This window comes from Anarrhichthys ocellatus, unplaced genomic scaffold (genome assembly GCF_004355925.1).
Source record: "Anarrhichthys ocellatus isolate YVR2014 unplaced genomic scaffold, GSC_Weel_1.0 scaffold23, whole genome shotgun sequence".
In the NCBI taxonomy this organism is placed as follows: domain Eukaryota; kingdom Metazoa; phylum Chordata; class Actinopteri; order Perciformes; family Anarhichadidae; genus Anarrhichthys; species Anarrhichthys ocellatus.
Genome location: NW_022280053.1, coordinates 5,658,818 through 5,670,143, shown reverse-complemented (window position 1 = coordinate 5,670,143; position 11,326 = coordinate 5,658,818). Strand labels below are relative to the sequence as shown.

The 11,326-nt window shown below is 39.4% G+C and overlaps 1 protein-coding gene across 1 annotated transcript in view; it reads left to right on the top strand.

Moving 5' to 3' along the window:
* The first annotated feature begins 279 nt into the window (after window positions 1-279).
* The window catches only part of ccbe1 (collagen and calcium binding EGF domains 1), a 30,405-nt gene continuing 19,358 nt past the window's right edge, over window positions 280-11,326 (top strand). The window contains exons 1-2 of the mRNA XM_031860207.1: window positions 280-590; window positions 701-781. Coding sequence (XP_031716067.1) covers window positions 487-590; window positions 701-781 — 185 coding nt within the window. The 5' untranslated portion in view covers window positions 280-486. The remainder of the gene's footprint in view (window positions 591-700; window positions 782-11,326) is intronic.

Genomic DNA, 11,326 nt, shown 5'->3' with positions numbered 1-11,326 from the left:
CTGATGTCTCTAATGCATTTCAATGTGTTGGTTTAATGAGCATCCACTCAAGTGTCATATAATTCTATCTAATTGATGATGAACTCATCCCACTTATTAAATCCCTTATTGAGCAGTAGTTATTTCACAAACAGCCACGCGGTGGTAGCAAAGAAGCAGACGTCATGACGCACAGAGAGCGCGCTACTGAAACGTGTGTGCGCGCGTATACGCGTGTGTGCGCGTGTGCCTCAGGTGCTCATGCGCGCGCACCTGTGTGGGGGTGAAGGATGGGGTAAAGAAGGGAAAGTTACCATTAATTAAGCTAACGTTAGCCGCCGTAGTGACAGTTCATTCAGAACTACTCAGAAGCAAGAGCGGGGAGAGAGTGGGAGGGTCTGTACGTTTGGGCTCCACCACTTTAGTCCCTGAAGTTGTAGCAGTGAGGTGGAGGTAATCATTACACGTGTGCATTACTGTCAGCGCCCAGGTGACTGGACCGATGAGATGACACTAACGCACCACAGGAGTCCTCTTCTGCTCGCCGTCACCTGCATGTACTTCTCGGGAGGTTTGCTGTGGTCCTACCAAGAAGAGGATGCCAGCCACGGGTAACTGTGTGACATGTGTAACAACAAAATGACACGAGGACTCCCATGCATGAGGTGAAGGGGGGGGGGGTGGAGGAAATGCTAAACTTTGAAATGTTCTTGTTTCGCAGTGAAGAGTGCTCAGAGAATAACATTTCTACAACAAAGTACCCCTGCATGAAGTCGACCGGAGAAGTTACAACGTGTTACAGGTAGGAGAGATTCATGAGGTTGGATTATGTTTGAAATTGAGTAATAATATTGTGACATTATCAGCTGCAGTCCAGTGGGTTTTGTTCCCATGGAAGTGATTGCAAAATGTAGCTCTAACTGACTTTCTTTCATTATTCAGAGCAATAATGTTGTTTAAATGGTGCTTTTTTTTTTAAATGTAAGTGCAAACTCATATATGCGCTTTCTATAACATTGCATGGAAACATTGTGTTGCCTGAGGCTGCTTATAGCTTTAAAAGAGAAATGAGCAGGCTGTTAAACATCCTCTAGTGTTCCTCCTGACGATGCATGTGATTTATTTATTTTCGATGAATCTACTGTCAGTCGTATGTTTATGTGAGTTGTAAAATGTCTGCTCCCTGCAGTCTCTCACGACAGATATTACAAAACTCCATGAACCTTTTAGATATTATATCATGAAGTGGAAATCAAGGGATTTCTGGGGAGACGTGGGTAGATCTTCCTCTTAATCATCTCTTTGTGAATTTAAGTGATCGTAGCAATCTAAAATATCCACAAGCCTCCGGATTGGACTGTTATACTCTTGACACTGGCTTTAATTATTGCAGTTCACAGACACTGTGGACATAGCGTCCACTCGCAGCAAAACTCCTGTCAGAGGCTATGGATTAAGTTGTTGGAACCTAATCTGTCTTCATTGCGAGGGGCCACCTCACGGACATAATGAGAAAACTGAAAGAAGTCAAAATAATCAAGTCAAATATTCAAACATCTTCCCTAGATGCCAATCTGTTCATTTTGGTATAGAATAGGTTTAGTTTACAACAAAAAAGTTTGACAAACGTCTGTCTTCGTGATGTATACGAGCTGAAAGTTGAATCCTTTATTAAAGGAGTTAAACTAGACACACTCTGCTCTCCCAAAAAAAACCCACACTGCTTACATTTATTTATTAAATGATGGACAGGCTGTCGAGATAGGTAGGTGTACTGTTACTTACTCGGGGAGACAAAGTCATGCAAGTTCATCAGGGAACTCATTTCAAACATTTTGTCAATCATCTTGATTCATAGCAAATCTGTTTCGGTACGTCCTTATCTGGGAGAGTGTATCGAGAACTAAAGTAACGCCAGATCGTTGAACGTCTCCTCCGAGAAGCCTTTCCAAATGTAGACTTTGAAAGGTTTCGTCTCTGCATCACGTGACAAAACTGCTGGGCGTTGTACCAGCACTCAGTGACATCCTGTTTGATCCTGAAATCCCAAACACATTCTTAACATAATTATGTTGGTTTGTGGTTATTGGCTGCGGCCACAGTTGTTTCCCCACAATGTTTATTTAAGGAAGGAAAAAAAGTGTTTCAGCTAAGAAGCCTAGATATTGTGCCCTGGGTGCATTTGAGTTCACCTGCACGGAGTGAACCGATGACTGCCCATCAGCCCTCGGAGGGTTAATAAAGAAGTCTTCTTGTAGTGCCAAAGATTCAGATTAATGACCTCAATTTGATAAGATGAATGTGGATTTTGTGTCATTCACCACTGCAATTGCGCCTTGGCATGACTGAGATGTAGTTCAAAGAGAACCAAGCGTGATTTAAATTGGCAAGACTCTGTTGCCTAAGAAAAATATGGCATTCATTAGGCTGTCTCTAGAGTATCAGTGTGTCGGCACATCCCGGAACATTCAGTCACTCTTTTTTTTGTTGTTTTTTAACACCGTCATATTATTAATGTAAAAGTTGTTGCTTGTACACACAGTTGTGCTATAGCAGTTTGATGGCCAAAAGGCCACGGGACACTCGTTTTTATTTTACTTTGTATACTTCAGCTTTAGTTTTATCTTATCCGTAGAACTGCAGACGTCAGATTAGCTTCAGTTTGCATACTACCAACGCTTACAGTGAACATGTGCAGTTCCTTCATGGGGGGTGAGTATAGAAGTTGTGACCAGCGTTGGCTTTTAGAACGGATGTTTTGATTCTCACTAAACAGTTTCATTCATGTGATCTTCATCCTGGATTTTTTTTTGTCTTATTTGGTAATTTGTTGCATTTGACAATGCAGTTTTCCCCAGTTTGCAAAATGAATAGAAACACTGTACATTACAGACAGAGAAAATCAATGCCACTCTCATATCTATAACCCCCTGTAACAACAACAATGCTGAACTTTATTTTTCATACAAAACATACATAATGTTGAAGAGCTTGTGAGAGACACTGTCATGTAATAGTAGTGCAGTAGACAAAACAACAACGTACAAATACTTAACTACGAGGACACAAACAGCGTCGTCATATTTCACAACGTAAATGGGATGAAACGAGTTCTCATTTGGGGTAAACTGCGAAGGTAATTTTCATTGCATTGGCAAGTAAAGGCCCCCGCATTTTTTTTTTTTTTTTTATAATAATCTTCAAAGAGCCCTTCAATGCATATCAGATTTCTTCAAGAACGCAGCAAGTTTTGGTTTTCACATTTAGTTTTTTGGACGAAATAAACAAAGAAGATGTAAGCCGTAAATTAATGAGCGTTAGAGGTGGATTTTGTTGCGCTCGGACTGAGCGAGGCTAGCTGTTAACCCCTGTTTTTAAGTGTTTATGATAAGCAAAAATAATCAGCTGCTGGCATCATATCGAACAGAAGAATTTGAGAGTGCCATCGCTCTTCTCATCTAAATCTCTGCAAGAAAGCAAACGAGCGTACTCCAAAAGGTTTTTAGAGGCATTGAAATTCAAGTCTTCTGTAAAGGTCTAGTGGAGAGGAGAGGGCCACATGAAGGCAGTTTTAAACAGTCCCCCTTTGACTGTGGCATTCTGTGTGCACAGTTAAACATTCATCGTTGGAGCGTTCATCATATTGTGAAACGGCTTCAGAGGAGACACCAGAGAGCACATGTCGCAGTGCAAGAGAAGTACCAGGGCCTCGGCCCGACAGTGCAGGCACATTCTTCTCTCAAGGATTCAGTACCTTCAAGCTTTAATATACATGCTTATATTTCTAGTTTTACAAGGTGTAGGGTTAAATATGCTTGGCTCAAAATAAGATGCGAGAGGTTGTGCAGAGTTTTTTTTTTTTTTTTTTTTTTTCCCCAGAAGTTGCACTTAAATCATGACTGCCGTTGGGTTGCAGCACAAATGCTTTACTAAAAGCCCAAAAAGTGTTTGATTAAAATGATAAGGTGTGTGCTGTTTGTTCCAATATGGCAGCAACTTTAGTGTGAGGTGGCGGTCACTACTGTTGCTTTTTTCAATGTACCTCCATTGACAGCAGTAGTATTAAAATCTTTATTGGGTTGTCTTTTTTGCTGTTGTTGCTTTTTGTTAGTCTAGCCGTTGTGGTCATCATTGGTCATGTGACTCGTTCTCTTTATCCTCAGTGTATTCTTTCCAAACCACAGATGTTGCTGCTGAAACCAATCACTTCCTGTGTCCTCGTGTCAAACAAAGCAAGATTATCGACTCAGCTGGACAAATGCGCTGAGCATAACCCAGAGGAGGTCTTTATTTGAGTCCATGTTGCAGATTTGAGGGCCTTCCAGGTTTTACTCAGCAGTTATCCAGCTAACTTCATAATCCTGCTTTGTGAGACGGACCCCCCGGGGAAAACATACCTGAGAGCGGCTGTTAGCAAACAGCACATTTTTGAGCTTTCGTGAGCTACTTAAAGCTGATTCACTTTCAGTCGGCAGCAGAAAGTGACAGATATTTATGAAAGGTTACGCACTAAAGATTGATTGAACAGCATAAAAACAATCGAACACAGTATATTTATTGTAGTTTATTCAGAATGTCCACGTTTCTTCAGCTGCTGAGATTAAGTATCGTATGACATCTCTGACAATGCAAGATGAGAGCCAGATCCAATGTGTTAACTATCATAGCGGGTAGAGGCACATTAATAATCTTTGTTTATAACTTTTCTTAGGTGACAAGAGGGTACATGAAACCGTGATTACATTGGCTTGATTTATTGTGCAGATGATGTTGGCCTTACCTACCCTGTAAAGGAAATGCTTCTCTGGAAAATAAGCAGAACACAGTGAGAGTGAGTCTTTCCACTCCACAGCTGTAACAGTTGCATGTAATTGATGTGTGGCATTTGTAATTGTTGCTTTGTTATTTTTCCAAATAATTCTGGTGGTACTAAGCGTTTCGCTGCGTTCTCTCCCCCCTCGTCCTCTGCTCCCGTCCTCCTCTGCTCCCGTCCTCCTCTGCTCTGGAATTCAGGCGAAAGTGGTTCACGCAGTATGGAAACGGAGGATAACATTTCTTCAGGCCCCCCCTGTGAGACATGATAGTCATGATACTTCTCCTGCACTTGGCTGATCCAAACAGCATTGTTTATGTCTCGTAAACTTCCCCGTCAATTCATTCCAATGAAATGCATTGGTATTTTGATTTTGTGTCTTGAATTTTGACTTACTCCGGTTCTGCATTGTACCGTAGTGGATCCAGTGGCCCAGAAGTGTGTAAAAAAAAAAAGAAAAAAAGAAAAAAAAGAAATTGGGTTTATTTTCCGTTGAGTAGTTTATTTATATTTTGATTCCCAGACTGTCTGATTGTTCAACTTGGCTACAAAGCTTCAAGTCTCTCTTGTTTCCTTAGTTTTCAAATCTGGTTTTCGCATCAAATTTTAAAATGTGTTCTACACCTTGGAATAATCCTCTCAGCTGGACTGTTGTTCCTTCTCCCAATTCAAATAGCTTTCAACAAGAGAAATACCCTTGTGAGTTTTCTGCTGCCATGTTGTCATCCCTCCAGTCATCATAGCTGGAGGAGTTCAGAAGGCCACAGTTAGTCATGTTTTCTCCTTTTGGGCTGCTACATTTATGATACTACTCTAAATATTCCTCTTTAAAAAGTGGAATGAGTCTAGATTTGATGGACAATAAACAAGTACTGTAACATCTTTCAGGAGAACATGTAACTCGGTTAAGCCCCAAATGTTATAATGTTACGTATGTATAGTTTGGAGTCCTTTTTTTAAAAATCGTTGTCAATCTTAAATTTCTGCTCATACTGAGGTTGCCGATACAATTACACATAAACTGGTACAGTATGATTAGTCATTTAGCACAGAGAATATTCCAGAATGGAAGCATGAAAACCCTCTTCTGGAAAACTGATGATTGCGCATGAGGGGGATGGAAAAAAAAAAGGTAATTTAAAATGACTCTCAGGCATTTGATGTCTTTCATTTCTTACAAATCCAATTATCAGCTACCTCGTGTGCTGCTGGATATGCGTCAGAGAAGCAGTTAGTAGACTCTTAAGTATACTTGTCTTGTCTTGTCGTCTTGTTTGTACAGGAAAAAAAAGAGCAGCACAGTTCTTGTCAAAAGATTTTGGCAGATAACTCTCAAGCAAAACAGCAAATCTATAATACGCTTACTGTTGTTCTGTTGTAAACAATGTTTTAATGGTTTAAGTGCTTCCAAACACACAGAGGCTAAGTGCCAAAGCAGGAATAGTTCAGATTTATTGAAAGCAAATCTGGAATAACTAACAAAAACATGTTTCAATGTGTATGAAACTGAAAATCATTTTTTAGGAATGACAACATTATGAGCTATTGAAGTTTAGAAGCCAGAAATGCATCATAATCATGTAAATAAGCTGTCTGAGGAAGGAGCATGGAATAAGGCCAAGCTGTTTCTCAACATGCCTTTTGAGTTTACTGGAATTAACCTCAGTAGATGCAGAATGAGATAACACCACTGGAAATCATGCCAATCAAAAATGCCTGAAATGATATATAGTTCCTGGCACTGTTCCCCAGCATTGTGATATTCTACTACGGAGTAATCAGAGAAAAGGTTAGAGTGAAAACTGCTGCTATAATCTACACAATAAAGTCTATTTATTAAAGGCAGTAAACTCTTACTGCTATTCTTGCTGAATCTTTGTGCTAAATAACCGACACAAATTACAAGATGGGGTTGATATATCCCGTGTCCCAAGGCCCTGAAATGATACATAATGTCCTGTCAAAGAAGAGACATCAACATGTGTTTTCTGTCACTCTTCAGAAAGAGAATGTGTGTAGCCTGTCGACTGCAGACTGCTGTATTATAGAGGCTGCACTGTGGATTCAAAGAGCTGACATGAGCATTTGGTATTGCTCTGCACAGTTGAAAGTTAAGAAGATCTAAATGGCGCACAGGAGGAGGTCAGCTGTCTGATTAAGCTGATGATCCTAGTCTGTCTGATATAAAACACATTAGAAAACGCAATTAAATACTCTATTATTACTTTAATATTATTTTCTTTGATTGACTCACAGACATGTCCCTAACTTTACCCTTAGTGTCGACCAGGTGCAAAGTCTGATAACGGTGCTTTATGTCTGTGATGGACAAATTCTCCCAAATGGAGAGCAGAATAAATTGAGCCTAGAGTCAGTAAAAACAAAAACAAAAACACCACAAAACAGCAAGTTTGCTTCCATTAAATGTAATACTTACAGATTTACTTGCAGTTTATAAAAGTAAATGTTCACGTTTTCTATTTCAACAAGAACCCCAAAATATGTTGCAATTGCGCTCCAGAACAACACATGTGCGTAATAAGTGTTTTCTGATCTGGTGCCATTTTCGGCAGGACAACAGCATTTGTCTAGGCCTTCCAAAAATAATTACATTTGTTTTTTTGTTTTTTAGACCTGGAGTTGGATTTGGTTTAGAAATGAAAACAACTTGAATAGAGTTAAGGCAACAGCATGGTTTGGATTAAAATTACTACATTGTTAAGTTTGGGTACCGTCGTCTTGTTCAAAGTCGAGGAATGACCGCTGTTGTTGTTGTTGTTGTTGTTGTTAAAAAACACAATTTACTGTCTGTAGGAAATGGGAAAAACTCTATGGTCTCCTGTAGCAAAGTGTTTTGTTGACCCACTTGGGCAAGACTCGTAATTGATACTCGGGCCGACAGAGGGTTTTGTCTTTGTTTCGGGACAACTTCTGAAATAACTGATACTGTAGTATTTCTTGGGAAGACAGTGTCCCTTTTTCCAGCATATCACATTCTTTTAAAAGGAGTGGGTGATCCTGTGGTCTATTTACAGGCTGTATGAAAGCCCTCTTATAACCACCAAGTTCAGGGTGTATGTGCTGGTAAAACAAGCCTTCTTTAAAGCCACTAATTAGGTTTTAAATAATTTCAAGTCTTCTGCTCCACACGGGAAATAACTTTGCTTGTGCCAGTTGTTGCCTACAGGGGGAAAATGTAACAACCGGGTTATTGTGTACACTACTTGATTGTTTGGTTATTATTTCTCATTCACACGTTTGATTTATTGTGTGCCCAGGTGAGGTTAGTTGCACCTGCGTGTGCAGCTCTGGGCCTATAGACCTCATTTGAAATGCATCATTATTCAGAAACAGGCCTTGCTAATAATTTTTTTTTTTTTTTTTCATTTTTAACAAAACGTGGTGCAGTTCATATTTTGTACTGACATCACATGATTATCTGTCATGTGTCAAAGCGCACATACGCTGGAGCCAGCCATTGTTGTGTGTCACTTTAATGGTCTCACACTTTGCACCATATCATGAATAATAATGTTATATCTTTGAGCCTGTAAGGAGTGATATTTTGCAAAACATTAAAAGCATATAGTTATTGTTTCATTTTAGATGAGATGTAAACAAGCTGTTTTAAGTGGTGATATTCCCTATAAGGGAAAGGATGAATCCCCTTCCTGTTCTTTAACAGCACTGAGGAAGATGTGAAGTGTAGGTTATCATAGTCGGAGCAGGGGAGGACGTGTTAGTGTTAAGGAGCATTCCTTAGTGACGGACGTACAGCACCAGCAAACATCCTCTCTATCTCCTCTCTTATTTCTCTGCTGCATTGCACTTCATGAGTTAAAGTAGTGTGATAGAAATAAACAGGTGTTCATAAATGTGCTATTGGATTCACTAATTCATATTTATTTGACCATTAAAAACACCCGGACAACTAATATAATCCCACATCGTTACATTTCTCACTTACAAATGAGACATTTCTTTGCCTTCTTTCTTTCTTCATATCTTTGTTTAATTTTTCTTTCTTTAATTATAATTGGAAGGGAAAGAAGAAACTAATCTGAAACGTGCCTTTACTGGAAAGCCCATGACTTTGAGAGCTCTTACTTTATAATGTCTCCTAAAGAGGTGTTTAATCCGGATAGTTTGACAACTGTTATTTGGATGGTTTTGACCTGTTGCCCAGAGTACACATTCTTCAGCACTATACAGTAGTGAACCAGTGGAGGACAGGCTGTAAAGGGAGACGGATGTTCTCATGGACAGGGTGTGGGGTCAGCTCGCTGGAAATCTACTGTACAAGGAAATGAGGACTAAATGTGAAAATAAATTACTTTATATCAAATACTGTATATATAACTACAGGGCATCCATTTGGCCTCTTTGCACCTATAGTGTAATTCTGAATCAGAGTAATTTCATATGGCAAAAGTACATGAAAAACCTGAAAAATCTGTGTTCATTTATGAATGACTGCTGGTGTTCACACATTTTATTATTCTCTACATGTTCTGACTTTAAGTATCATTTTAAGTACATGCTAAATGGTATTAGATCCTAAACCAAATGAATTACAGGATTTATTTTGTGTCTGGTGAGCTTTGAGTCAACTTCACATTTTCAGATCAGACATTTTTCCCTCTTTAACCCATGTAGCAACTTTTATTTTTTTTCCTGATATTTTGGTTTCTTAAAATCACAGTCTTGTTTCTTTTGGCTGTTGCTCGCTCGCCCATCTGTTTCTTTCCACGGAGAACTGTAGCGTGGTCACGCTTCGGTCACGCTGTGGTTCTGCGATGGTTAGGAGATGTGGTGATATGGAAACCACAGGCTTTGGGTTTTACTGCCTCCATGACTTTCGCTCTGTATATTCAAGCCTGCTCTAGTTGTATTCAATGTGTTATCACAGAGAAAATATATTCAAATAATGTTATAGCATCACTTTGCATAATACCAGTATTTGTGCACCCCCTACTGTGAAGCAGGATCCTCTTGAATCAGCTAATTGAAAGCAAGTGGGTGTGTGTTTAAACTTCATGTGCATTTGTATCATAGCAGATTGTTGGGCCATGTGTAGCCTTAATTTATTCTCCCATAAGTGAAAGGAATAAACTGCTAATTTATCAGCCCTAAAGGACAGCAGCTAGCCAAAGAAAATGTCCGCCAGCACCAGTGAACACACGCACGCGCACACACACCAGTCCAGTCATGTTAAATTGTAAACAGCTGCACCATTCAACGTTAATAAAACATTTTGGAAAAATGGCTTCTTGTTTGGGGGGCTTTTGACCGTGCAGATGTTGCCCCTTCCATTGAGAGTTTTGCTTGTATTTTAATTGAATGATAGTGTGTGTGTGTGTGTGTGTGTGTGTGTGTGTGTGTGTGTGTTGAGACCATGTTACACAGCAGTTATAGAGCTACACCGTTTATCTTCTCTCTTGATGTGCCCTCCTCTCTACATTTAAGAAGGCCGGGGAGGTTTCATTCGCAAGGAAACATGCACATAAATAAGCGTTATTTTAAATCATAATCTGAGTTGGTCAATGCCAGCTAACTCAATCCCTCGACATAATATTAAGTTTCACTACACACAAGTATTAAAATAACATGAAAGCCTCAAGTGGCGTCTAGCAGATATCCTACATTTCAATGTTCATGGAAATCCATCGAGGAGCTGTTGAAAATAATTGACATTTCAAGTGAATCTGTAAAATATCTGTACAGAATGTTGTCCCAATCCATCGAGTAGATGTTGAGATATTTCACAGGATAAGTGAACATTTTAACCTGCTGATTGCACAAATACAAACGTCAGGGAATCACCTCAAAGCACACTACCGGTCAAACACTTGTGACAAAAACTGTTCGTGTGAGCCGTAGGTATCAAAACTCTCTGCATCTGGTCTTCCGGACACCGAGAGGCACCAGTCACTTGGCATCGCTGTATGAACCTTAATGTAAGCTCCCAAGTGTGATTGCTGTTAAGCCTCTTCTAGCTCCTCAGTAAATAACTATTGATTTGTCTCTCACCTACTGGCTGAAGCCTCATTGTTATGTGGCTTGAATGGATTGTATATTGATCGATTGATAGATTGTTTTTGTACTTTTATATGTTTCTTGTTGAATCATTAGGAGGAAGTGATAATAAACTAACTACTGTAAGATCTTAGCTGAGAGAATAAAGCAGCACATCTGCTTTTTACATCTTAATCTTTTTGGATATTGTTGGAGTGAACCTTACATTTCTATATTGTGATGAAAGATATTAGTTTTAAAAAGGCAAATGATCCCTCATAAGATATTGTTGATTTAAGTTTAGCTTTCAGGAGGCCACTTCTTCAGGGAGCAGTTTTCTTAAAATCCATTTGCATAGTATCACCGTTCATATTGCAGCCAGGGCTTCTTTTTCCCCACTCTTAAATCTGTCAAATTAATTAAATTACTAATAATCCCATCAAGATTCTTTTAACATTTCCCTGAAGTGGTAGGTTGCACGCTTTCACAGTAGCATCATCAGTGTTTGAAGGGGATTGG